Below are 26,757 nucleotides of genomic sequence, written 5' to 3' on the forward strand. Positions count from 1 at the left end.
CGCTCTTCCGCATGATATTCTTGAATGCTTGTTTTCTTGAGAAGATGATCCATGATATGTTGAGCCGTTACATGGGTTGAAAGCGACTCTAAATGTTATTGACATCTGGCATTCTTCGTTTCTCTAATCAAAACGAGGATTTTATTCTTGAACTTCAAATTGATATACTATGTAGAAACCTGCACGTCATAAAACAAAACAAACAAACGAAACAAAATTTTTGCCCCAGTATGCACTAGGAAAATTTTGTGAGTTATTGATGAAAGCTATGAAAGTTTATACTAGGCATAATAATAATATACTTTTATAAAATAAAATAAAGGGAGATTTGTGCCCAATATAACCAAATGTTATTACGCCATGTGAAGTCATAAAAATAAGATAGGGGTTATTGCACCCTACACGCAACCAGGGATTATTGAGCCCTGTAAAGACATGAAAAAATAAGATAGGGGCTATTGTGCCCTATGTGCCACCAGGGGTTATTGTGTCTTGTGAAGTCATGAAAAAAAATAAAATAGGGGTTATTGTTCCCTATATGCAACTAGGGGTTATTGTGCCATGTGAAGACATGAAAAATAAAATAGGAGTTATTGTGCCCTATATGCAACCAGGGGTTATTATGCCCTGTGAAGACATAAAAAAAAAAATAGGAGTTATTGTGCCCTATATGCAACCAGGGATTATTGTACCCTGTGAAGACATGAAAAATAAAATAAGGGTTATTGTGCCCTATATGCAACCAGGGGTTATTGTGCCCTGTGAAGACATGAAAAATAAAAATAGGGGTTATTGTGCCCTATATGCAACCAAGGATTATTGTACCCTGTGAAGACATGAAAAATAAAATAGGGGTTATTGTGCCCTATATGCAACTAGGGGTTATTGTGCCCTGTGAAGACATGAAAAATAAAAATAGGGGTTATATATATATGTTTTTTTTTTACTTATATTATTATTATTATTATTATTATTATATTTAAGATCATTTATTTTATTTTATTTTTATTTTTGTACATTTTCCAAACATAAAAGAAACAAAAAAAAATAAAAATAAAATAAAATGCCCCAGATTTTACTAAGAAAAATAATCTTTTTTTCTATTGTCATAATTATTATTGTGGTGCATATTGTAGGAGAGACAGGGATTCAAGAACTTACCTCGTGGCGTTTGACTCTCGCGAATTACTTGCACGATTTTTCTTTGTACCTATTTTAAATCAAAGAATATTTTGTTAGTTTTTCTAAATGGTGGTTGGTTTGTGACTTCGAATATCTTGTGGAGTTTGACTTTGAATCTGTGTTGGTTGAAAGAATCATCATATTGACGATCGCGCGAATATCTTGAAGATGCTTCAGAGACGGTCCTTATATTCCCTTGAAACACTTCTTATGAACATTTTGACCTATTTCCATTTTGTGCACGTTGTGGGGTTCATCCTTTCCAAAGCAACTTTCTTGCTTTACCGATTTTCACACGGTATCGATTTTTTGATATATATATATTTTTTGATTGGTTCACAGCCCTAGTCAATGTTGTGCATGCCCCCAATATTCAACTGGAAATACCGTAGTCAATTTAGCTACTTTAATTTGATTTTCTCACTTGACGCGAGTTTATGCTGAATGAGACTCAAAGAATACCGAACACAAGTACAAATGACACAAATGAAAGGGTTATGAAAGAAAACATATGTCTTTAGAAGAAGGAAATAAGTAAATGTTTAAAAGGAATGAAAAGAATCTTATCTGAAAGTACGTGACCACCTTAATGAATCATGACATGCATTTGGATTGAACGTTTGATCCTTCTAAGTTGTCCGAATCTCTTGAAACAATGTTGTACCTTTCAGTCTATAGCCTGACTTCTATATTGCTTGTGTGCTCATGCCAAGACGGAATGTCATCATTTGATCAATGGTGCCCTTCATGGTTTTCCACCAATAAGACATTTTTATCTCTTTCTCTCAACTTACTATCGTCTTATGGTGCCCGTGAGGGTTTTCACTCATAAGACTCTTTCATTTTTTTATTTTTTTATTTTATTTTTTATTTTTGTTGTAACACACCGTAGGTCACAATGTCATGTCTCAACCCTTGGAGAATTGAAGAATATGATTATTGTTTTATTTAGTGATTAGACCGAACCCGAATGAAGGGTTGCCTACGTATCCTCTTAGGAATCAGGTCGAACGTAGTTCAATGAAACTTTTTTTTTTGCACCAGACAAGTGGTGTTTGAAATAAAAGAGGATACATTTTTATCCTCTTATCTTGAGAATGTCAATCATGAGAGTGTCATAGCAAAAAGTGTTAAACGTAGTATCTTTTGATCGAATCTGCGTTAACAATTGTGTCGATTGCCTTTTCCTCCATATCTGCTAGTTGCAATGCTCCTTTTGATAGCACTTTTTTAATAACATAAGGGCCTTGCCAATTTGGGGCAAACTTTCCTTTGGCCTCGTCTTGATGGGGAAGGATGCGTTTCTTAACAAGTTGACCGACTTCAAAATTTCTTGGGCGTACCTTCTTGTTATAAGCTCGAGCCATCCTCTGCTGATATAATTGACCAAAGCAAATTGATGTCAACCGTTTTTCGTTTATCAGTGCTAATTGTTCTAACCTTGATTTAACACATTTCGTGTACTCAATTTCTGCTTCGACAATGATTCGAAGAGAAGGGATTTCAACTTCTGCGGATATGACAGCCTCAGTACCGTAAACAAATAAGTAAGGAGTTGTACCGATTGACGTACAAATAGTCATGCGGTATCCCAAGAGAGCAAATGGTAGTTTTTCATGCCACTGCCTAGATCCTTGCACCATTTTTCTAAGAACCTTCTTGATGTTTATATTTGCCGCTTCAACAGCCCCATTTGCTTTGGGTCGATAAGGGGTTGAATGACGATGAACATTTTAAATTGCTCACAAACTTCCTTCATCAGGTGGCTGTTGAGATTCGTTGCATTGTCTGTAATAATGATTTTTGGTATGCCGAAACGACATATGATGTTTGAATGAACAAAGTCCACCACTGCTTTCTTGGTGACTGATTTGAATGTGACAGCTTCCACTCATTTGGTAAAGTAGTCGATGGCAACTAAAATAAACTGATGCCCATTAGATGCTTTCGGCTCAATCGGCCCAATAATGTCCATTCCCCAAGCCACAAAAGGCCACGGAGCAGACATAGGGTGCAACTCTAAAGGGGGTGAGTGAATTAAGTCGCTATGAATTTGGCACTGATGGCACATGCGTACAAATCGGAAGCAATCTCGCTTCATGGTTAACCAATAGTACCCTACCCGGATAATCTTTTTTGCTAGAACATAACCATTCATGTGAGGGCCATAAACCCCTGAATGCACCTCATTCATAATTGTTTCTGCTTCTTGAATATTCACACATCGTAATAGATTCAAATCTGGAGTCCTTTTATATAAGATATCGCCACTCAAGAAGAACCCATTGGTGAGTCGCCTAATAGTTCTTTTTTTATCTGTATCATCATGTATTGGATATTCTTTAGCTTTTAAAAACCATTTAATGTAATGATACCAGGGCTCACCGTCTGGCTCAACTTCAATTATATTGCAATAACCATGTTGATCCCTAACTTGGATTTCCAACGGGTCAATATATGTATTACCCGGGTATTGAAGCATCGAGGCTAGGGTGGCCAAAGCATCAGCTAACTCATTGTGAAACCTGGGAATGTACCTGAATTCAATGGACTTGAATCTTTTGATGAGGTTTTCTAAACATTGTTTGTACGGCATGAGTTTAATGTCTCGAGTCTCCCATTCGCCTCGAGCTTGTCGAATGAGCAAATCGGAATCCCTTAAAACCACCAACTCCTGCACATCCAGATTTATTGCCATATTCAAACCCATGATGCAAGCTTCGTATTCTGTTGTGTTGTTGGTAGAAAAGAATCGAAGTTGTGCTGTGGCAGGATAATGACATTCGTTTGGTGAGATAAGAACTGCCCCAATTCCTACTCCATTTTTGTTGACAGCCTCATCAAAATATAATTTCCACACGTGACCATCATTAGAAATTTCTTCCTCAATAGAGTTGATTTCTTCATCAGGGAAGTCTGTCCTTAAGGGCTCGTATTCGTCATCGACCGAATTCTCTGCCAAATGATCGGCCAACGCTTGTGCTTTCATGGCAGTGGGAGTGACATAAATAATATCAAATTCCGTAAGCAAAATCTGCCATTTTACCAACCTACCTGTTGGCATGGATTTTTGAAAAATATATTTCAAAGGATCCATTCGAGATATAAGATAGGTCGTGTAGGACAAAAGATAGTGTTTCAATTTTTGGGCAACCCAAGTCAAAGCGCAACAAGTCTTTTCTAACAGAGTATACTTTGCCTCATAGCTTGTGAACTTTTTGCTCAAATAATAAATGGCTTGTTCCTTTTTTCCCGTAATGTCATGTTGTCCTAAAACGCAACCAAATGAATTATCCATCACTGAAAGATATAAGAATAACGGCCTACCAGGTTCTGGTGGGACCAATACCGGAGGGTTTACTAAATATTCCTTAATTTTGTCAAAAGCCTCCTGACACTCACTTGTCCATTTGATAGCAGCGTCCTTTTTCAACAACTTGAATATCGGCTCACATGTGGCGGTGAGTTGAGCAATGAACCTGCTGATATAGTTTAACCTTTCCAGAAAACTCATGACTTCAGTTTTGGTTTTTGGATGTGGCAATTCTCGAATGGACTTTATCTTAGAGGGGTCCAATTCAATGCTTCTTTGACTAACTATAAAACCCAAAAGTTTGCTAGATGGCACTCCAAATGCACATTTAGCTGGATTAAGCTTGAGGTTGTACTTTCTCAATCTTTCGAAGAATTTTCTTAGATCACGCACATGGTCCACTTGCATTCTAGATTTAATGATGACATCATCGACATATACCTCAACTTCTTTATGCATCATGTCATGGAATATGGTAGTCATAGCTCTCATGTAGGTTGCTCCCACATTCTTCAGACCGAATGACATGACTCTATAACAATATGTACCCCATGGGGTGGTGAAAGCAGTTTTTTCTGCATCTTCTTCATCCATGAGAATTTGGTGATATCTGGCGTAATAGTCCACAAAAGATTGAATCTCGTGTTTGACACAATTATCAACCAGGATGTGAATGTTGGGTAATGAAAAATTGTCCTTTGGACTTGCTTTGTTTAAATCTCTGTAATCAACACAAACTCTGATCTTTCCATCTTTCTTTGGCACTGGCACAACATTAGCCAACCAGGTAGTGTATTGGACAACTCTGATCACATTTGCAGTCAGTTGCTTCATGATTTCCTCTTTAATTTTATCGCTCATGTCTGTTTTAAACTTTCTCTGCTTTTGCTGGACAGGTGAAAAATCAAGATGTATTGGAAGTTTGTGAACTACTAAATCAGCACTTAAACCCGACATGTCATCGTAGGACCACGCGAAGATATCTTTGTATTCAAATAAAACTTGAATTATGCCATCTCGAATGTTCTGATCAACATGAATACTTATCTTTATTTCTCTCAGTTCTTCAGGAGTTCCTAAATTAACCGCCTCAGTTTCACTTAAATTAGGTTTAGGCTTATTTTCAAATTGATCCAATCCCTTTTTTATTTCTTCGTAAGCTTCATCTTCATTATATTCGTCAAACTTTGGATTCATTGTTTCGAGATCAGACAACTTTTTAGGATCTAACTGTAAACTTCGCATGCATGTCATATTATTAAAGTCGACATTAACGTAACTGAAATGAAAAATAAGAGGACATATATTAAAAAGAGTAAGAACAGAGAAGATGATTGTGAAACTAGAACTTCATTGCGTTAAATGAGAAATGATAGAAGGGTTAACACCAAAATGAGACAACTTGAAGGTTTGAATTACAACTCTGAGAATAATCCAAATAAATAAATTAAAAGCAACAAAATAAACTACCAAGACTCCCTCCTTGTAGGGAGAGGAGTGGCTTTCCAGTTGTTGAGCTGGACATTCGGGCCGATGAATTGCACATCCATATGACTAGTGCCTTTACCCATCTGAGTCATGTTTACGTCATAAAATATTTCCTTGATACCTTGACATATTTCTTCCACATCATTCTGGATAGAGAAGTCTGGACTCGGTTCACCTCAAAATTTAACGAAAGATTGAGCAATATGAGGGATTGGCTTCAACAAATTCCAAACATTTCTTTTACGATATTTTGCCCATTTTCTATCAAATCTAGTTGGATTGAAACCCAAACCGAATGTCTCTTGATTACCCATCGGATTGATGGGATCTACCATTCCTTGCAAAGACAACCCTAGTCCCTTTCCAGGTTCATAGCCGTTTTGTACCATCTAGGACACCACCATGACTGAAGCAGATGATAGATGAGGTTGTGTATAGGCTTCCCTACCAAAAATTGATTGACTGTTATAATCTCAAAAGCCTGATAGTTGAGGGATTCACAACCTCTTTTGGCCTCAATGCATGGTATTGAAGGATCTCGGGTGATTGGGAGATCATCTTCACCATGGACAATGATTTCCAGTTTATCATGCTCAAACTTGACCACTTGGTGCAGAGTAGACGGCACAGCTCTAGCCAGGTGGATCTATGGCCTACCCAAAAGTAGATTGCAAGAAGTGTCAATGTCTATTACTTTGAAAGTGATTCCCAACTCCACTGGTCCAATTGTAACAGTTAAGTATATTTCACCAAGTGTGTCCCGTTTTGCGCCATCAAATGTGCGCACACAGATATTGTTAGTACGAATTCTATCCGTGTTGATTTTCAACCTTTGTAGAGTAGAAAGAGGGCATATGTCTACACTTGATCCTCCATCGACCATGACCCTCTTCACATAGTGTTCTTCACATTTCACGGTTAAATGTAATGCCTTATTATGCCCAGATCCTTCCCAAGGCAATTCATCATCAGTGAAAGTGATTCTATTTACCTCAAATATTCGGTTGGCCATCTTTTCCAAGTGACCCACCGTGATACTTTCTGAGATATGTGTCTCATTCAAGATTCTGGTCAAAACTTCACGATGCTCTTTAGAATGTATGAGTAATGACAATAAGGATATCTGAGAGGGTGTTTTCCTCAATTGATCAATAACAAAATAATCTTGAGCTTTCATTTTTTTCAAGAACTCTTCAGCCTCCTCCTCAGTGATAGGTTTTTTAATTGGCAACTGATTTTCTTTGGCTTGTTTGTCTCTTCTTAATTCTTCTGGAGCATAACACCTCCTAGAACGAGTTAATCCTCTTGTTTCATTTGTTTCTTCAATAATCTCATTTCCCTTGTGGGTAACAATGACTTTGTTGTAGTTCCATGGAACGGTCTTGGTGTTTGTCATCGGAAGTTGCGTTGCAATTTGTATCACAATTGGCTCTTTCACACTTTCTTGATTTTGACTAAATGTTCGAAGCTTACCATGAATGTATAATTTTGGTCCATTCAACGGTACTTCTCTTCTTTTTACAGCTCCAGGGACATACAACACTAGTTTTCTCGAGTCTCCAAAATTTGAACTTGCACCATTTACAATTATCAGTGCCTTTTGTATGGGTTCTAAAACCATACTCGACTCTTCTTTTGAATCCCTGCTTTCCATTTTTATTCTACATGTTAGATCACAATCTTCATAAATGTCTACCATCCCCACAACATGCTCCTTATTGTGAGCAGGGAGTGGGTTATTAATGACATTTGGAGCCTCCTCATTGCGTATCTCAATTACCTTATCCTCAATCAACTTCTCAATGACTCTTTTTAGAGTCCAACAATTCTTTGTGCTATGACCTGGAGTGTTAGCGTGATACTCACATATAACAGTTGGATCAAAGCCTCTTGCATTCAGATTGACAAACTAGGGATTGACAGGTTCAACCAATCTTAATTGTACTAATTTTTGCAACAAACTCGTATATGACTCTCCAATTGGGGTAAAGTTTTCTTTCCGACCTTGTTCTCTTGTATAATCCATCCGGGGACGTGGATTATGGGGTGCCTGAAAATTTTGTTGTTGGGGGCGAGAACCTTGTGGGGCAGGTGCCCGCCATTGTTGGCGCTGAGGAGGTCGGACATATTCTTGAGTGTTGAGAACTGCATATTGGGATGGGTAATAATGTTGAGGAGAATTAGATTGTTCTTGTTGGACTAGAACATAAGGGCGGTTCATGCCCATTTGAACACCTCTCGATCCAGACGTCATCATGGACCCTTCTTCCTTCTTGTTTCGATTTACAAAATTACCTGACCCGCTTTGTATTGCTTGTGTGGTAGCTCTAATGATTGTCTGGCTTACAATTTTACCCGATTTTATGCCATTCTCTACCATTTCTCCGATCTTAATTGCTTCGATGAAAGGTTTTCCCATTGCAGCGAGAAGGTAATGAAAGTAGTCAGGTTCTTGTGCCTGGAGAAAAACATCAATCAATTCATAGTCTTTCATTGGCGGTTTGACTCTAGCCGCCTGCTCCCTCTATCTTATGACATATTCCCTAAAGCTTTCAGACGATTTTTTCTTCATATTAGCTAGGGAACTGCGATCCAGAACGATATCGATATTGTATTGGAATTGTTGGACAAAATCTTGCGCCATGTCATCCAGACATGCCATCGAGAAATATCTTGATCGATAAACCATTCTGAGGCTACACTCGTTAGACTGTCTCCAAAGTAAGCCATAAGAAGTTCTTCTTTTCCTTCGGCTCCCCTTAGCTGATTACAAAATCTTTTCAAATGAGCCACTGGATCGCCATGACCATTATACTTATCAAACTTTGGAGTTTTGAACCCTATAGGCAAGTGAACATCTGGAAACATGCATAAGTCCTTGAACAAGACACTTTTGTGTCCTCCCAGCCCTTGCATATTCCTTATGTTTTGCTCCAAACTCCTCATTTTTCTTGCAATTTCTTCATGTTCCTCGTCCTTAATGGTTTTTTCAACCTCGACGGGGGAACTGTATTGATGNCAAACTTTGGAGTTTTGAACCCTATAGGCAAGTGAACATCTGGAAACATGCATAAGTCCTTGAACAAGACACTTTTGTGTCCTCCCAGCCCTTGCATATTCCTTATGTTTTGCTCCAAACTCCTCATTTTTCTTGCAATTTCTTCATGTTCCTCGTCCTTAATGGTTTTTTCAACCTCGACGGGGGAACTGTATTGATGAGTGTGGTGGTAAGAATCAGGAATTTTGAAAGTCAATTTAGGGGCCTCACCTTGGCCATATTGATCTTTGGGTATATGATCATCATTGGATTTTTGTACTAGTGTTGGTTGAGTAATTGCATTAGTTTGCACAGTTGGTATGAAGAGTGGATTATTCATCATGGGTGGATTCAATGGGTGTACCGAGGAAGTTCCAGCAGTATTAGATGTATTAACGTAGGGTCCAAATCCAGGTGGATAAATCGGGTCACCTGTTGAGACTTGAATGGGGAATGACATATTCGCATTCAGGTATTCCCGAATTGAAGGTGGGGGAGCCTGCCCATTCATCCAAGCTTCATACATTTCGGCCATCTGTTGTCTCAATATTTTTACCTCTTCTACAGATACTGACTCTTGTGCAACCATTTGATTTTGGGCTTCGTCATTTCCCGACTCTGTTCCGTCTTTGCGTGTCATTTTTACCTTTTCTTTTGATTTTGTGTTATATTGATAAGATGCCAACTTTCTTCACAAACCAACCACATTTAAACTCTTTCTCTCTTATATATAAAAACAAATGTGTTAGGATTCAACACTTTGCAATATTAATCACACGTTGTATGTTATGCACCTAAATTATTCCTATTTCTACAATGAGTTTTGGAAGACTTTTATGTTTCATCCCGGCTTTGGACGACTTGCTTATGTCTTTTAGTCTCATACTTTACGCATCTGAATATTTTGAACGCATTTTGATCGAACTTGTTAAAGGTTGCCTACGTATCATGTTGAACATGAATCAGATCATTACGTAGTTCGTGAAGAAGAATTATTAAAAAAAAGAAAACACGACATTTATTTATATGAAGACATCATTCAAATCAAAATGTTCTTAAAATAAATAACCAAAACATCAAAGTACTTAAAGATTGAAACAAACTTCGACAAAAAATGAAAATAAAAGAAATAATAATAATAAAAAAAAATTCTTCTCCAATATTTCTCGATCATCAATTGCCCCCTAGGCTAGAGTAAACCTTGAACAAAGCTTTTGGCAGATATGGGGCCAGTGCACGCGCATGTCAACCCAGGCTCTCATCACTCCGATGTAGATAACCACCATAAACATCAATCAAGCTCTCTGTCAGTTGAAGCACTTGTCCTTTGGCCTTCTCCATATTCTCGTGACAATTCTGCAACTATTCTTGAGTAGTACCAACCGTGTGGGTCAAATCCTATTCATGTGTCTGAAGCTCTTCGATTTGATTATGAGGTTCTTCACGCTCCTCCATCCATTGGTTTCTCTCGATCGCGACTTCTGCTTAATACTATGTGAAACGCTTTGCTATGTCTGTTTCTCGTCCCATCAAAGATTTTAACTGATTTTGTAGTCTAGCATGTGTATGCATTAAGAGGGTCTTTGTTTTTATACTCCTCCTCTTGTTGCTCCATAGCGCCTGTGACAATGCCCAAATCCTTATGTAAGGTTTGAATGGCGGATTGATGTTCCTTTTCAGCCTTTTTCTGAATCAACCTAACTCTCTCTTTGAATATTGCATCACCCTGAGCCAACTCTTCTCTAGCATTCTTTAGATCATTACTGAGGATATCCAGAGTAGACATGTAATTTCTTTCCAACTCGAGTCAAGCTTGCTTGATTCTGACTTCAATTTTCTTTTCTCGATCTCTGAGTTCTAGCGCTGATCCTTCGGGCATTACTTTGAGTGGGGGTTGATCAAAGAACCAATGGATGTATGAGGGGTCTACTTCTCCTTCAACACGATCATCTACCATAGCTTTCGAGCTTAAAGTTCGACTGCCACCCCAAATCTTTTGAGCTTCTGATTCTCGATCTTCAGACGACACCTCCCATACAAAACTCTGTGTATCCTTGGCCCTAGGTAAGATTTGTCTTTGTCCTAGTTGGCGTAGCACTCAAAGGGGTATGTATTGTTGGAATTCTCGAAGGCCTGTCAGAACAAAGAATGGACGATAGGAAGACATAACAATTACCTCACTCGCAGGGAACCAATGATAGTTCCATGTAATATCAGATGCAGTTAATTTAAGAAGATAATGTCTCCACGCTTTGACACCTTTTGACAATTTGTCTACTAATTCCTTCATCCTATCTGGGTGGCTCAAAATATAATTCGTCCATTCAGATTTGAAATCTGTCGCAAAACGACGGCGATACAAGTTCTCCGAAAACCACATTTGCCATAGAATATTGCAACCTTCAGAAAAGTCTTCCCATTCCTTACATTTAGTCAAAGCACGATAAATGTCAGTCAACATTATTGGCAAGATAGTGAATTTCTTTTTCTTCATCATAACAACAACTATTCCCGATAGACGAATACTAATTTTTTATCCCTCCTAGGAAAAACCATGGTTCCCAAAAAGGCCACCATGAATGCTTCTTGTCTATGCTTTTCCCAAGTAGGGAGGGTGTTGCCCATTTTTAAGTTGCTTTCCGTAATCTGAAAATCCTTCTTTCTTTCCATATCTTGAGTATAGAAATTCCAAGGAAATCAACCCATTATCGAAACACTTTTTATGAGGATAGATGATGTGCATTTGTTCTAAAAATTTGTTCCCGCTGACGCTTCTTGGGGCTATGAGTGGTTTGCTTCGGAGATCCTTGCCTAACCCTGTAAAACTACCCAACTCCTCCAATGTAGGCATCAACTCAAAATCGCTAAAGCGAAACACATTGCTTGTAGAATCCCCAAAAGGGATCAAAGCCTCGATCAAATCGCTGTCAGGACTAAATCTCATGATATTTGTGAGGAAACCAAGATGTTTGAATATCTCAGTTCGCCTAAACTCATACATATCGTTCCACCAAGCCATGAGTAGTGGTGGGGTTTTATCCGTTATCATGAACTTTGGGGGATCATTAACCATTTCGACTGATTCATTCCTTGGTTTGTTATCACATCTCATAGATCTCATGATTACCTGGTTAGGAAAAGAAACTCGCGAATTAAAACCAAATTTAACTTATGAAATTTTGATAATTCGAAATCATTTTTCGGAGTAGTTAAAAAAAATATGAAAAATGACTCAAAATGCCCAAAGTGGTCATTCTTTCAAAAAACGACTTTTATTGACCTTCTTTAGGGGAAGCCTAGGTTGTTTTCGGAGAAAAGAGAGTTATAATGCAATTCAAATAATATTAAAATAGTAAAAAAATAAACAATTAGCACATTCAGCTAACAAATACAATATCCAAAACATAAATGAAGAAATAAATAAATAAAGTCATACACAAGTCAATATTTACAAGCTCGAATTTTGATTACTCCCCAGCGGAGTCGCCATCTGTCACACCCTTTATTTTTCCTCAAAATTTATTTAAATGTGTTTTAAAAGAAAAAATATTTCTCCAATTAAATTGACATTTTGAAAAGAGATTATTTTATTATCCAGAATCGCCACTTGGAATTGAGTTTTGGTGTTTCAAGTCACTTTATTATTTAAACCCCTAATCAAAAGGAAATTTGATTTTTTATTTTTATTGGTCTGCGAACTAAAAATTCGTGTAAGAAATTCTGTTGACCAAGGGAAAGGTGTTAGGCACCCTCGAATCCCGTGGTTCTAGCACGATCGCTTTATTAACTATTTATATGACTTAAATTAATTTTTTTTGAATATTATATTATTAATTTAATAAAAATATTATTTACCCTCTTTCTTTGATATATTTTAAACCTATTTAAGACTACTTTATTTCATTAATATATTTTCATTAATTAAAAATATGCACATAAATTTATTTAAACATAATAATAAAATAAAGTTAAGAGATAGATATTTACAAATCTTGAAATGTCCTGTAATTTCTTTTCTTCTCCTTTTTTTTTTTCATGTATTTGTATTTTTTTTTATTTTTTATTATGGATAGAAAATATGTAGGTATCTAATTGCTAGAAATTAGAATTTGGGTAGGATTGTATTTTTTAGTTAGATTTAGAATAGAAATAAAATTTTATGTGATTTGAAATTAGTTTTAGCAAAAAATTATAAATAGATTATGACTATTTTTAGGAAGATTTTTCCTTTTTATTTTTAATTTTTTTGAAAATTTTTGTTTTCTTTGCACGTTTTTTCCTTACTTTTTTTTTCCTTTTTTATATTTTTTTGTTAATTTATGTTTTTATTTTTATTTTTTTTCATTCTGCCTGTTCTTAATTTTTTATTTTTTTTTGTTTCTTTTACTTTATCCTTTATTTTTCGTATTTTAATTATTTTTTTTTTGACATTCGGTTTCTTCTTCTTTTTATTTTTTTTATTTTTTTTTCTTCACTTCTTATTTTCTCTTCTTTCTTTATCATTTTTTTATTATTATTCTTTTATATTCACGTTTGTTCTTTTTTTTTATGTTTTCTCATTTTTTTAAAAATTAGTTTTCCTAATTATTCATTATATTCATATATCCTCTTAATTATATATCTTAATAATTCGAATTAAAGCGATAATCATCTTAACACTTATTATAAAGACAAATTATTTTTAATATATTAAAAAGACTAAAGCATATTCCACAAAAAAAAAACTTTTCAGGATCACTAATCAATTAAATTAAACTATTATCTTCTAATCACATCGATTAATAATCAATTTAAGTAATGAACATGCGATTAAATATATGAAATTAATATCTAATTATTACAAACAAAACACACTTATTTCTTCTTAAATTACGGGGAAAAAAAACATGAAGCTAAAACAAAAAACTTCGAACATTGTTCAAGAAAAAATTGAGAAATTAATGGGATACATGTTTTTTTTTTTTCATAATTCTACAAAAAAGATTAAACATATAGTTTACATGAAAACAATTCAAAATAAAATAATATAAATAGGCTAAGGCAAGAACGCACCTTCAAATTATTTTTTTTGACTAAACAATGAAGAACAACGTAAAAATCTACAGATTTCTAAAGTTTAGCAAGGCTAACTTTAAGATCCACAAACTTGGAACCCCGAACAAAACCTCTTAACTCTAGACTTAATTCTCAAAAGAATAACTCACTTTTCTTCTCTTTGCTTTTGCTCTAATTTTTTTTTCTCTCTGTGTATGTGTGTCTGCCTCTGTAATGAGTGTGTTTTTATAATATTTTAGGTGTGAGTTTGGTGCTAACTTAAAGGAACGTGAAAGAGTGGGGAATTTAGTTTGAAATCTAGTTGAGAATTTTAGAGTTGAGATAAGGGAATAAAATAAAATAGTAATATACTATTAACAAACAATTTAATAAAAAAAATAATACTAATAAAAAATATAAAAAAAAGAACGAAGAGAAAAGAAAGAAACAAAAAATAATAATAAAAAAAAAGAAACATGTAAAAAAAGTGAGAAAAGATCGTGCAAGAGGAAAAATAAATAAATACATAGAATAAAAAATAAAATAAACTTAATGGGAGGAGGATTTTTAGGAAATAACTTAAGGAAGTTGGGGGTAATTAGGATAAAGGTAAGGTAATTTGAAATTTTTAGGACTTTTTTTTTTTATCTACCTTTTCATAATATGTACTATTATTATTACTTTTTAGACTAGTTAAAAGTTAGAAGATTAAAACAAATACATTAAATTCACAAGCTTTCTTTATTAAACTTTAATCATAAAGTGAGCTTATAATTTGTTGTAATTTTCAATTTATTTATTTTTTCATTTATTTTAAATGTAACCCTACTGAAATAATAATATTTAAGTATTAAAATTGGGTGTAAAATTTTTATGTTTTGGTAAAAAATTAGGTGTTCACATATGACATATGATCTTTGTCCCTACTTGGCTTCGATTTCATGAAGTTTGCTTGGTTTCCCTTTGGAGTGGCATGTAACGGTTATAGTTGGGTTTAATTTAAAGGTCTGAATTTAGTCTATTAGTTTCTTTCATTGCTTGTTCCTCGAAAATTGGTTTGTCTCTAAATCTTGTTTCTAGTTCATATTGTGGTTCATTCTCCTTTACTGTCCATTATTTATGATCTGAAATACCAAGTCTTCATCCTTTTCTTTTAAATGGTTATTTTGCTAATGAAGATAAGTATGGGCTAACATTTTCTATCACTTTATTTTCTCCTTTAAATACTAATTCCGTCATTTATTTGTTTTACATGTGAAATCTGCTCAAGTCCCCACGGACTTTATTCTTGCATTTCCCTTGGGCCACAGAGGACCAATTTTAGTTTATTTGAGTCTGTCAGTTGTAAAAATCGACGAACAGGTCTCGGAGTTGAAAGAATATGCGATAGATCGAAAGATTGAAAAGATTGGGCCAAAGGCCTAATCTTTATAAAAAAATTGTATTTTGTTATTTGTTGGGACTAAGCCCATTTAGTCATTATTATTATTATTGTTAGAAGTTTAGGACATGTGAAAGAATTGGGTCTAAGGCCCAAAGATAAAAATATATTTTTTTTATGTTAATTTAGGACAGGTGCAGGTGACTCAAATGGGCCCAAATACTGGGCGGACATGAAAACCAGATTTGGGCCCAAGTCTATCTCTCTTATTTTACTGTGTTTGCTTACTTGTTATCATCTGCTATTAATCTTAAGGTTTTTAAAAAATTCAAATCCTCAAAAGGCACCCATTTTGAATTAATCACTTAACTAAATTATTCATTTTTTACTTGACTTAAAAATAAATAAATAAATAATTTTACAAAAATAATTCACTTAGATAATATTTCAATAGTTTTCTTTTTTTTTTCTCCCTTAAAATGGTCCTAACTATAAAATTGTTCATTTCAAATTAAGTCAAATGAAAATTAGCCAAATAGTTAATTACCGAATAACCGCATATTAACGGGCATTTTAGGTGCTTCCAAACCCTTTCTGAAATTCTAATATGAACCCCGAATCCCCTTCAAATATTTTCAACAGATTTCTGTTTTAATCTTTTGAAAATATCAATTTTCTTAATTTCCCTTTAAAAATTAGGTGGCGACTCTTAAAACCAGTCTAAATATATTTTCTTAATAAAATAGAATGACGACTCTGCTGAGGACTTGAATGATTCTAATTTTAAGATTAATTTATTTGGCTGTATTTTTACTCTCTACTTGTTTTATTTATCGTATATATTGAATTGTGACATTCATGGCATCTAATTCTGTCAAACGGTAGATAGATTGCATTAGGAAAAAAGGCAGTTACGTGGCTTACCATGGCTGTCCTTAAAAAAAAAACACAAGTCAAATTTTTTGGAAGTGATAAATGAATAGCTGGCTTGTAGTCATCCAACTCGTTTATTAATCTTCACCATGTTGTTTGTCCGACTCGGGTAACCGTCATTTCTAAACCAATTCTACTCAACCTAGAGTAGAGCTAAACCAAATCTAAATTTAAGCATTAGCCTAAGACATCTTAATACCCAAGTCGTATTAAGTTCATTAGTAAAACCGCCAAAAATCATGTCCAAGGTCCACGACCTAACGACATATCATATTATTTGACATTTGAAAGATGTATGTGTGGAAACATGATTGTTACCTATTAGGGGGGAATATTAACTGGGTTTTATTTCGTAGGTATGGATCAATTTCCTAAATTCGACATGGTGGTAGAAGCCTCAGTTTTGCGCAAGATGTGGTACAACGACCTCAATACGTTTCACAAAAGGGACCTCAACAAATATGTAGGGGCCTTAACAGAACTCATTAATATGGTTGGGTGGCCCGAGCTGATTGAATTCCGCATGGGTTATTGGGACAACGAGAAAATGGTGTTTCGATTTGGAACCATGGAAATCACCCCGACAATTGAGGAAATTCGGGACGGAATAGACACAGTCGGTACAGGGCTTGAAAGAAGAGTGAGAAAATAGGAAAACGTCTTAATCCTTAACAAGCTTACTCTCAAGGATATTATAAATTGGCTCGGATTAAGAAAAGATTACTGTCCGACATATACCAAGGCCCGAGCCTCAGCATCAACACCCGGGTAATAATGTTTGCACACACTCTATTCCACGGGCATCTGAACCAAGGGCAAGTGAAGTATTATCCCATCGAGCCTGTCATCCTGTCTGACATATACCATGCTTTGGGAAGATATAAGGAAGCACATCGCTACTTTCAGGGCTGTAATCTCCTCCTTCAATGGTGGATAATGAGCCACTTAACGAAGGGCACCGGGACTCAACGACCACACCCTCGATGATAATAATGCTCTTAAGGATTTGAAAGATATGTTGTTTTGGACAGATTTAGAAAATATGAAGACTAGAGGAAGATGGGCTCAGATTTTCTCCAAGCTGAGAGAAGAAGATATTCAGTGGACGTTCGATCGCTTCATCTCAAAAGATGTCATAGTTCGGGGCTACAGACAACTAGTGCTTCCTCTACCAGGTATTCGAGGTATCCGCCCGTATGCACCCATTCGGGTCCTGAGGCAGTTTAGGAGAAGACAAACTACGCCTCCAAATGAATACTACCGTATTTATGTGTTCGACATCAGGGACGATAGAGTGCTTGAAGTTTCATAGATGCTGAAGGAATGGAAAAAGGCACTCCGAATGAACAATGACACCATTGCCGCGGATTGGTTCAACGCTGGGTATGATGAAACTTACAAGGCTTGGTTGAAAGATAGTCTGCAAGGTATCTCCTTTCCAGTCCCATACATTTATCGCAGTGTGGAGGACAAAGAGTTTAAAGCTTTGATAGAATTAAGGGAGGTAAAAAGGGAAGCTCAGAAAATGTACAATCAATTCCTTCGAAAGCAAGAAGAGGATAAATATGCCCTCGAGAGTGTAACTCGAGAATTAGAAAGCTTGAGAAGCGATTTGGGAGAGCTCAATTTATGGATTGCAGATAAAAAAAAAAGTGGAATATGTCTTGAAGACTTGGAAGAGAAAGGCTGCCGGAGCGACGGATACTTGTTAATGATTCAATATAGGCTTCAGCATTTCAGGGCACAGAACAAGAGGAGCAGATTAGAAGCAGGGCCATCGGGGACATCTTAGTGGACTTCGCCCCTGCGTGGGTTTTTCTACATGTACTTGTTGTTATTTGCCCTTGCGTGGGCTTTCCTTTCTTGTGTTTCAATACTCTTTTCAAATGACCCCTACGTGGGCCTTTCCTTTTGTGTTTCTCGTTTATTCCCTACTTCTCCTACTTATTTTCACTTTTTGAACATCATTTTATATATGCGAAATTTGCTTTGGGGTAACAAAATAGTTCAATTCTACACATACATCTTTCAAATACGCTAGGCCTACCCTTGGCACAAAAGGCCCCCTACTTGTTTAGGACTCGTGTTAGCCGTTTGTGTGCTTTAACTATTTATGTGATATTGTTGTTTTGAATGATGATATTTTAGTCCACTTTTTTTCAAAAAATATTGGGAAAATCTCTACAATACTGAATACAAGTCACTACCCCAAAATGTCCGATCAAAATTCCACGAGTCTTGAGTTTCTCAGTTAGAAATAAAATCCTACTACTAAATCCTAAGACATTACTCTATCATCTCATGAAAGGTAAAATCGCAGCTAAGATGGAAAGAGGCAAGAGTATCAATATAGAGCTAACTGAGGAGGATTTGAGGATAGAATTGCAGCGGCTCAGACAGGAGATCCAAGAAACCAGAGAAAGGAGAATAGAAGTGGTGATCGCCACCGCGGTCATACGAACCGCAAATGCGGTACTAGACGAGGAGTTGGCGGCAAAGATGACAAGACACACTATCGTGAATGAAGAGCCAACCGCTATACGGAAGGGATACGGTGGCTTCAAAGATAGTATAGCCATAAGGCTTCAGAGGCTACGCGAAGAATACCCTCTCTTGGATAACGCAGTCCCTGTCCCCGAAGACACTGAATCAAAAGTTGTTGAAGAAGAACCTGAGGAGGAAATTGTCTATAGGCCTCCTTTCCAGGGACGGTGGAAATAAGGAAATGAGAAAATCGCCCTCGAAGAATATGAGTTTACCCCCCGTGATTAATGCGACAATCGAAAGAAGAATGGCTTTGATAGAGGCACGTTTTATCTTTTAGGAGCTTTATTGTCTGTTTTTTACTTTCTTTGTAATCACCATAAATGAATGAATGAAAATGAAAATTTCCTTTGTATTCGAACTATGTAGGGCTTGAATTCTCCAATGGAGATACGTAGGCAGCCTTTCAAGACCCGGCCCCTATCTTTTTAAAATTTTCTTTTCCCCATTTCATTCTACAAGGAAACACTAAATTCACATCAATAGATGTCGAGAGATGCAGCAAGAAGACCTTAGCTCAACGAAATTTAACCTTTCTGAGTCACTAGCCCCGAAATAAAATAAGCAAATTTCTGCTTGTTCAAAACCAGTCCTCGTTATTCGTGGGTTAACATGTTCTCAAACGAAGCAACTCTTATGTGTTTATATGCCCTCTATGTGATATTTTGTATTGTTTGTCCTGAACCAAAACTAACTTATTTGCCTTTAAGTTGCTTTCCTCTACAGGTAGTTAGAACTGATCTGTGTTGATAAGCTGGCTGAACACCCTTATTTTACAAGATCAAAAGGCCCTACAGATTCCTTCCCCAGTCAAAGTTCTTGGAAGGGCAAGTCAACAATGGGCGATAACGTTGAGGATACCGGCTTAATAGATGTTGTTGTGGCTCAGCCCGTCATCGCTGATCAGAACGAGTAGATCATGCAGTTGATGCAACAGATCACCGAGATGAGGGTCGAAATGTAGAGAAGACAAGATTTGCCTAATCTAACTTTTGCTTTCAATGCTCCAGCAGATGGAAGGCCTCCACTTCACTTTCCTCCTTCAAGTGCGGAACATGCTCAAAACCCACTTTCCAGTCCTGCTCATAACCCCTCAATCAACGACCTAACCACCCAAAATCCCTATTATGCCTCCGCCTCTTATCAGACACCACCCCCTCCTCAAAATACAAACCTCCAAGTGCCATTTTCTCCCCAAAATGCCAACCTCCAAACTGGTCCACCCCCTCAAAACCAAAATGTTAACCACCCGCAAGCTTCCCTCCGTCACCAAAATCAACATACCAACCCCCAAACTTTCCCTCAAAACTACCAAGCCACTTAAAATACCCAAAGTCCCTCCATTGCTCCGCCCCTACCTCAGAAAGCCACTTTCCAAATCCCGGTCCCCAATGAGCATGATGCCAATGGTTTTGAGCTTGACTACTATGGGGAGCGAGAGAGAGAATGGAGGTCAAAGGAGGAGGCCGCCAAGCTGCATATGAAGGAAGAGATCTGAAAGGCCATGAAAGAGTTACAGTGTATTCCTAAAGTCGCCGATTTGAGTTATGAGGATTTATGCATTCATCCAAATTTGGACCTCCCGAAAGGGTTCAAGGTGCCAAAGTTTGACGTTTTCGGAGGAATAGGGAACCCCTTAGCGCACCTGAGGGCCTACTGTGACCAGCTCATAGGAGTTGGAAGAGACGAAACTTTACTGATGTGGCTTTTTAGCCGGAGTTTGAGTGGAGAGGCTCTAAAATTGTTTACATCTCATGAAACAAGACAGTGGCCTAGCTGGAATGCTCTGGCTAAGGACTTCATCGAATGATTCGCCAACAATTCCTGATCGCTATTCCTTAGAAAAAATGAAGCAGAAACCAAATGAAAGTTATAGAGAATTTGCATACAGATGGAGAAAGAAGGCAGTTAGAGTTCGACCTTTTATATCTGAGAGGAATTTGTTGAAGTATTTGTGCGGGTTCAAGAGTCCAAATATTATTATAGAATTAGGTTGCTTGTTAGAGCAAAGTTTCCTGAGATAGTGAAAGTAGGTGAGACTATCGAAGATAGATTAAGAATCGAGAAGATTACCCTTGTTGCTGCCTCGCCCGGATCCTCGGGTTTGTTGAAGAAGAAAATAGAAGATGTGTCTTCTATCTCTTATGAAGGGAAGAAGAGCCCAAGGAAATCCTCATCATACCAAGGTCATTCTCGACCTTCAAAGAGTTCGTGCCCGGCTTATTATGCACAATCTGATTACCAAAATACCCATCCCACCAGTTATCAAAATACCCCTCCTCCCAGTTATCAAAATACTCCCCCTCCTAGCTATCAAACTACCCCTACTATCTACCAAACTCCCCCTCCAATTTGCCAGACTCCATCTCATCACTACCAAAATACCGCCCCTAACTGTGCCAACGTTCAGGCAAATTACCAAACTCTTCCCCCAATGTACCAAACCCCAACTCCACTTTACCAAAATAACCCCCCACCCCGAACTACAAAGCTCCACAACCAAATTACCAAACCAACTCATATCCCAGATATCAAGCCCCCCATCCAAACGCTCCAAAGTATCGTCAAATGCCTCCCCCTCAACAAGGCAATTACGATCCCCTCTATCCTAGATTTGAGAAGAAGTCTGCTAGAAATTTCACTCAACTCATCGAAAGTAGAACAAAACTATTCGAGCAATTAAATGCGGTAGGATATATTCACTCAGTGGGGCCCAAGCCGGTTAACACTAGCTCAAAGTTTTACAAACCTAATCAGAGGTGCGCATATCACTCAAATAGTGTTGGACATGATACCGAGGACTGTATCAACCTGAAGCATAATATCCATGACCTGATTGACCAGAGCGTGGTCACTCTCCAGACAGTCGCGCCCAATGCCAATAGTAATCCTTTACCAAATCATAGAGGCATCACAATCAATATGATAGAGACAGTTGATGATTGGTGCATAACAAAGGCAATAGTTTCGATCGCTCCTGATGAACTGTAAAGGGTTGTAGCCTCGTTGAGCATTAGAGAGAAGAAAGAGTTTGTGATTCTGACACCTGAGAAGGTCGTTGGCTTGGTACCACGAGAAACTTTTACCTGAGCAAAGTTTATGATTAAAACGATTGTTACCCAGGGTATGAGCAGATCCGGCCGGCGCTTCACACCGGAAGAGTTGGCTCAAGGAAGGCAGAAGAAGGACAAAACAAAAAGGCCGATCAGTGAAGCCGAGGCCGAGGAGTTATGGAGAAAAATGCAGTCGAAAGATTATTCAATTCTGAAGCATTTGGAGAAGAAGCCCACTCAGATTTTTGTATGGGCTTTGTTGATGAGTTCACTACTCCATAGGCAAGCGTTAACGAAGGATTTGGATGATACTTATGTTCCTGTGGGCACTACAGTGATAATCTTGCAGCCATGATAAACCAAGTTGTTCGAGGACACCGCATCAGTTTCAGTAACGAAGAGTTGCCCTTTGAAGGCAAGATGCACAACAAAGCTCTGCATGTCACCACTATGTGTCGAGAGAAGGTCATAAATCATGTTTTGGTCGACGATGGGTCTGGGCTCAACATCTGCCCGCCTTCAACTCTCAAGCAGCTGAAATTTGACTTGGGAGAGGTTCAACAAAACCAGGTCAATGTGAGAGCTTTTGATGGAGTGTAGAGAGACACGATAGGGGCGGTAAACTTGGATATTCAGATGGGTCTTGCAGAGTTCAATGTGGAGTTTCAGGTATTGGACATCAATACCAGCTACAATCTACTTCTGGGAAGACCATTTATCCACATGGTTGGGGACGTGCCTTCTACCCTTCACAAACAGATAAAATTTATTTGGAAGGACGAGGAATGGGTCATTCATGGTGAGGGGAGTCACTCCGATAGGTATGCGCCGATCGTTGATGAGGTCTCCCGAGATTGCGATTTTTACATGGTGGAGCTGGTAAATGCCACCGGTGATGACGTGGCTCCATAGCCTCCTATGTCTACCATGTACAAGATGATTGTTATTGTCATGCTCCAGAATGGTTTTGAACCAGGTCACGGATTGGGGAAGCGTTGTCAAGGAATTATCAAACCTATTCAAGTTTTCGCCAGAGGAACGAGGTTTGGTTTGGGATATATCCCAATGGATGACGAAGCAGAGACGAAGAACACGAGTGTTGATCAAGCATTAACCAGGCCATTTCCTCATTTGTACCAGTCATTCTCGGCACGAGAATATGTCAACAATGGTGGTCTCGGGGAAGGAATTTGGGTCCTTTCTGAGGAGATTGATGCGGTCATCGAGGAGGAAGTTGGGACATCAGGCATCCGTGATGTAGAACCTGAGCAATTGAAAAATTGGACCTCTACACCACTTCTGATTTCCCGCTCATCTAGGTAGAAAAGACATGTGCTTTTGTTTGTTTTTAAAATTGGTGGAAGTCCGAAAGAGGACCGAGACCCACCCTTTATGCAATTTTATTTGTCTGAAGTTTTTAAATTCCCTTGTGATGTTTAAAAAGGCAAAATGTCCTTTGCCCGTGGCCAAAGTTTGTTCTTGTTTTTCAATCTAAGTGAGAGCCTCTTTTATCAAAAAATTGTTTACTTATCTTTTTATATTTTACTTTCCTAACTTTGTTTGATTATAATTTCAGTAATATTAATTTAAAGCATGCCAATGTCATGCCATTTCATGAACCAAGTGAACAAAATGAGGCAGGTGATGATGAGTGCGAGGAATATGAAGAAGAAAATAAGGTACCTAAACAAGTTATCGAAGAGTTTCGACAATTTGAGAATCAACACAAGTTGAATTTGGAAGAAACAGAAACTGTGAATCTCGGAGATGATAAATGTGTTAAAGAAGTAAGAATCAGCGTCCATTTGACTTAAACTCAAAGAAGGGACCTGGTTCATCTGCTCAGAGAATACATCGACATATTTGCCTGGTCTTACAGGGATATGCCAGGTCTAAGTACGAACATGGTGTCTCATAAATTGCCGATCAATCCAGATTTTAGTCTGGTAAAGCAGAAAACTCAGAAATTCAAGCCAGAGCTGAGTTTGAAGATCAAAGAAGAGATTACAAAGCAGATTGAGTCTAAAGTGGTGGAAGTGACACAGTATCCAACTTGGCTAGACAATGTTGTTCCAGTGGCCAAGAAAGATGGGAAGATTAGAATTTGTATCGATTACAGAGATCTCAACAAAGCTAGCCCGAAAGATAATTTTCCATTGCCAAACATTCATATTCTCATTGATAATTGTGCTAAGCATGAGATGCAGTCATTTGTGGATTGTTATGCGAGTTATCACCAGATCCTAATGGATGAAGAAGATGGAGAAAAGATAGCTTTCATTACGCCTTGGGGTGTATATCATTATCGGGTGATGCCTTTCGTTCTCAAAAATATCGGTGCTACTTATATGAGTGCTATGACCACCATCTTTCACGATATGATTCACAAAGAGATTGAGGTATAAGTAGATGATGTCATAATCAAGTCTCGCGAGAGTTCGGATCACTTGACTCACTTGAGTAAGTTATTTGATCGTCTGCGTCGATACAATCTGAAGTTAAATCCTGCCAAGTGTGCTTTTGGGGTGCCAGCTGGCAAGTTGTTGGGATTTACAGTCAGTAGAAGGGGCATTGAACTTGACCCTTCCAAGATCAAAGCGATTCAAGAATCACCTCCTCCGAAGACCAAGAAAGAGGTGATGAGTTTTCTGAGAAGGTTGAACTACATCAGTCGGTTCATAGCCCAATCCACCATGGTGTGTGATCCTATATTTAAGTTGTTAAAAAAATTCCTTGACCAAGTGTACCGGAGAATATCAAACTGCTTTTGATGCCATCAAGAACTATTTGTCCAATCTACCGGTGTTAGTTCCTCCACGGGAAGGAAGTCCATTGTTACTGTATCTATCTGTCTCGGATAATGCATTCGGATGTGTGCTTGGTCAACATTACGAAACTGGGAAGAAGGAGCGAGTCATCTATTACCTGAGTAAGAAATTCACTTCATATGAAGCTCGATACACTCTTTTAGAAAGAACATGTTGTGCTTTGACGTGGATTGCTCAGAAGTTGAGACATTATTTGCCTTTCTATACCACATACCTTATTTCTAAGATGGACCCGTTGAAGTATATATTTTCCAGAAGGCAATGCCGACTGAAAAGTTGGCTAAACGGCAAATGCTTTTGAGTGAATTTGATATTGTGTATGTGACTCAGAAAATGATAAAAGCACAAGCCTTGGTTGAACATCTTGCGGAGAATCCGGTTGATGAAGAGTATGAATCGCTTGAGACTTATTTTCCCGATGAAGAAATAGCATTTGTGGGTGAAGATATTTCTGAAGCGTACCCTGGTTACAAAGTATTCTTCGATGGAACGGCAAATCACCAAGAGAAAGGTATCAGAGCGATCTTAGTGTCAGAAACCGGTCAACATTATCCTATGGTGGCTAAACTCTGATTTGATTGCACAAACAATATGGCTGAATATGAAGATTGCATCATCGGTCTGAAGATGGCAATTGATATGAACATTTATGAGTTGTTGGTTATTGGAGATTCAAATTTGCTGATTCATCAAGTTCAAGGAGAATGGACCGTGAAGAATCCGAAGATCACACCGTATGTGCGGTATATACAGAAGTTATGTAAGAGATTTCGCAAGATTGAGTTCAGGCACACTCCCAGGACATAGAATGAGTTGGCCGATACTCTTGCCACCATTGCCTCAATGATTAAACATCCAGATACAATTTATATTGATCTAGTAGATATAGAGGTAAAAGAGCAGTCTATCTATTGTTCACATGTTGAAGTGGAACCAGACGGTTTACCTTGGTATTTTAACATCAAGAAGTATTTAAAGCTCGGGACTTATCCTGAGAATGCAACGTTCAACCAGAAGAAGTCGATACGCCGTATGGCCCTCAATTTCTTTGCAAGTGGGGAAATCCTTTATAAGAGGACACCAGATTTAGGTCTTCTCAAATGTGTTGATGCTAATGAAGCTGCAAAGCTTCTGGAACGAATACATGCCGAAATTTGTGGTACTCACATGAATGGGCTCACTTTGGTGAGGAAGATCCTTCGAGCCGGCTATTTTTGCATGACTATGGAACATGATTGTTGCAAGTTTCTGCAGAAATGTCATAAATGTCAAGTGCATGGTGATTTAATTCGGGTGCCGCCTCACGAACTCAATGCTATGAGTTCACCTTGGTCGTTTATAGCGTGGGGAATGGATGTCATTGGTCTCATAGAGTCGACCGCCTCTAACGGACACAGATTCATTTTGGTTGTCATTGACTACTTCACCAAGTGAATGGAAGCAGCTTCATATAAGTCGGTGACAAGAAGGTTGTAGTTGATTTTGTTCGCAGCAATTTGATATGTAGGTTTAGAGTGCCAGAATCCATCATTACTGATAATGGAGCAAATCTTAATAGTCACTTGATGAGAGAGATATGTGAACAATTCAAGATTACTCACCGAAACTCAACCGCCTATCGTCCCCAAATGAATGGAGCTGTAGAAGCCGCCAACAAGAACATAAAGAAGATTTTGAGGAAAATGATTGATAATCGCAGAGGTTGGCATGAATGCTGCCGTATGCTTTGTTGGGTTACCGAATGACTATCAGGACATCAGTTAGAGCTATTCCATATTTGCTAGTATATGGAACAGAAACAGTTATACCTGCAGAAGTTGAGATACCTTCATTAAGAATCATTCAAGAAGCTGAATTGAATGATGTTGAATGGGTTCGCAAGAGGATTGATCTGTTAACATTGATTGATCAGAAGAGAATGATTGTTGTTTGTCGTGGACAACTGTATTGACAGAGAATGATTC

At 37.7% G+C, this 26,757-nt stretch overlaps 3 protein-coding genes across 3 annotated transcripts; 1 reads left to right on the top strand and 2 right to left on the bottom strand.

Annotated features, from left to right (window-relative positions):
* Window positions 1-2,312: 2,312 nt before the first annotated feature.
* LOC125858798 (uncharacterized) lies at window positions 2,313-2,825 on the bottom strand. The gene has a single exon (XM_049538594.1). It carries the CDS (start codon window positions 2,823-2,825, stop codon window positions 2,313-2,315), a length of 513 nt encoding a protein of 170 aa, XP_049394551.1.
* Window positions 2,826-6,629: 3,804 nt separating this feature from the next.
* Window positions 6,630-8,929, bottom strand: LOC125858799 (uncharacterized). The gene is made up of 3 exons (XM_049538596.1): window positions 8,639-8,929; window positions 7,946-8,441; window positions 6,630-7,825 (listed from the first exon to the last, which is right to left on the bottom strand). Exons 1-3 carry the CDS (start codon window positions 8,927-8,929, stop codon window positions 6,630-6,632), a joined length of 1,983 nt encoding a protein of 660 aa, XP_049394553.1.
* Window positions 8,930-22,601: 13,672 nt separating this feature from the next.
* LOC125858800 (uncharacterized) lies at window positions 22,602-25,366 on the top strand. The gene is made up of 7 exons (XM_049538597.1): window positions 22,602-22,844; window positions 22,926-23,284; window positions 23,845-24,097; window positions 24,206-24,364; window positions 24,464-24,601; window positions 24,708-24,894; window positions 25,020-25,366. The coding sequence occupies exons 1-7, from the start codon at window positions 22,602-22,604 to the stop codon at window positions 25,364-25,366; spliced, it is 1,686 nt and encodes a 561-aa protein (XP_049394554.1).
* The last annotated feature ends 1,391 nt before the right edge of the window (window positions 25,367-26,757 follow it).

This window comes from Solanum stenotomum, chromosome 3 (genome assembly GCF_019186545.1).
Source record: "Solanum stenotomum isolate F172 chromosome 3, ASM1918654v1, whole genome shotgun sequence".
Taxonomy (NCBI): domain Eukaryota; kingdom Viridiplantae; phylum Streptophyta; class Magnoliopsida; order Solanales; family Solanaceae; genus Solanum; species Solanum stenotomum.

Coding starts and splice junctions, on each gene's coding strand:
- LOC125858800 (XM_049538597.1), top strand. CDS start 22,602: ATGGGTCTTGCAGAGTTCAATGTGGAGTTTCAGGTATTGGACATCAAT. Junction 23,285..23,844: donor CTGATTTCCCGCTCATCTAG/GTAGAAAAGACA, acceptor CTGGTCTTACAG/GGATATGCCAGGTCTAAGTA. Junction 24,365..24,463: donor TGATTCACAAAGAGATTGAG/GTATAAGTAGAT, acceptor TACAATCTGAAG/TTAAATCCTGCCAAGTGTGC.
- LOC125858798 (XM_049538594.1), bottom strand. CDS start 2,825: ATGGTGCAAGGATCTAGGCAGTGGCATGAAAAACTACCATTTGCTCTC.
- LOC125858799 (XM_049538596.1), bottom strand. CDS start 8,929: ATGAGGAGTTTGGAGCAAAACATAAGGAATATGCAAGGGCTGGGAGGA. Junction 8,442..8,638: donor AAGATATTTCTCGATGGCAT/GTCTGGATGACA, acceptor GTTTTTCTCCAG/GCACAAGAACCTGACTACTT. Junction 7,826..7,945: donor AATTGGAGAGTCATATACGA/GTTTGTTGCAAA, acceptor CTAACACTCCAG/GTCATAGCACAAAGAATTGT.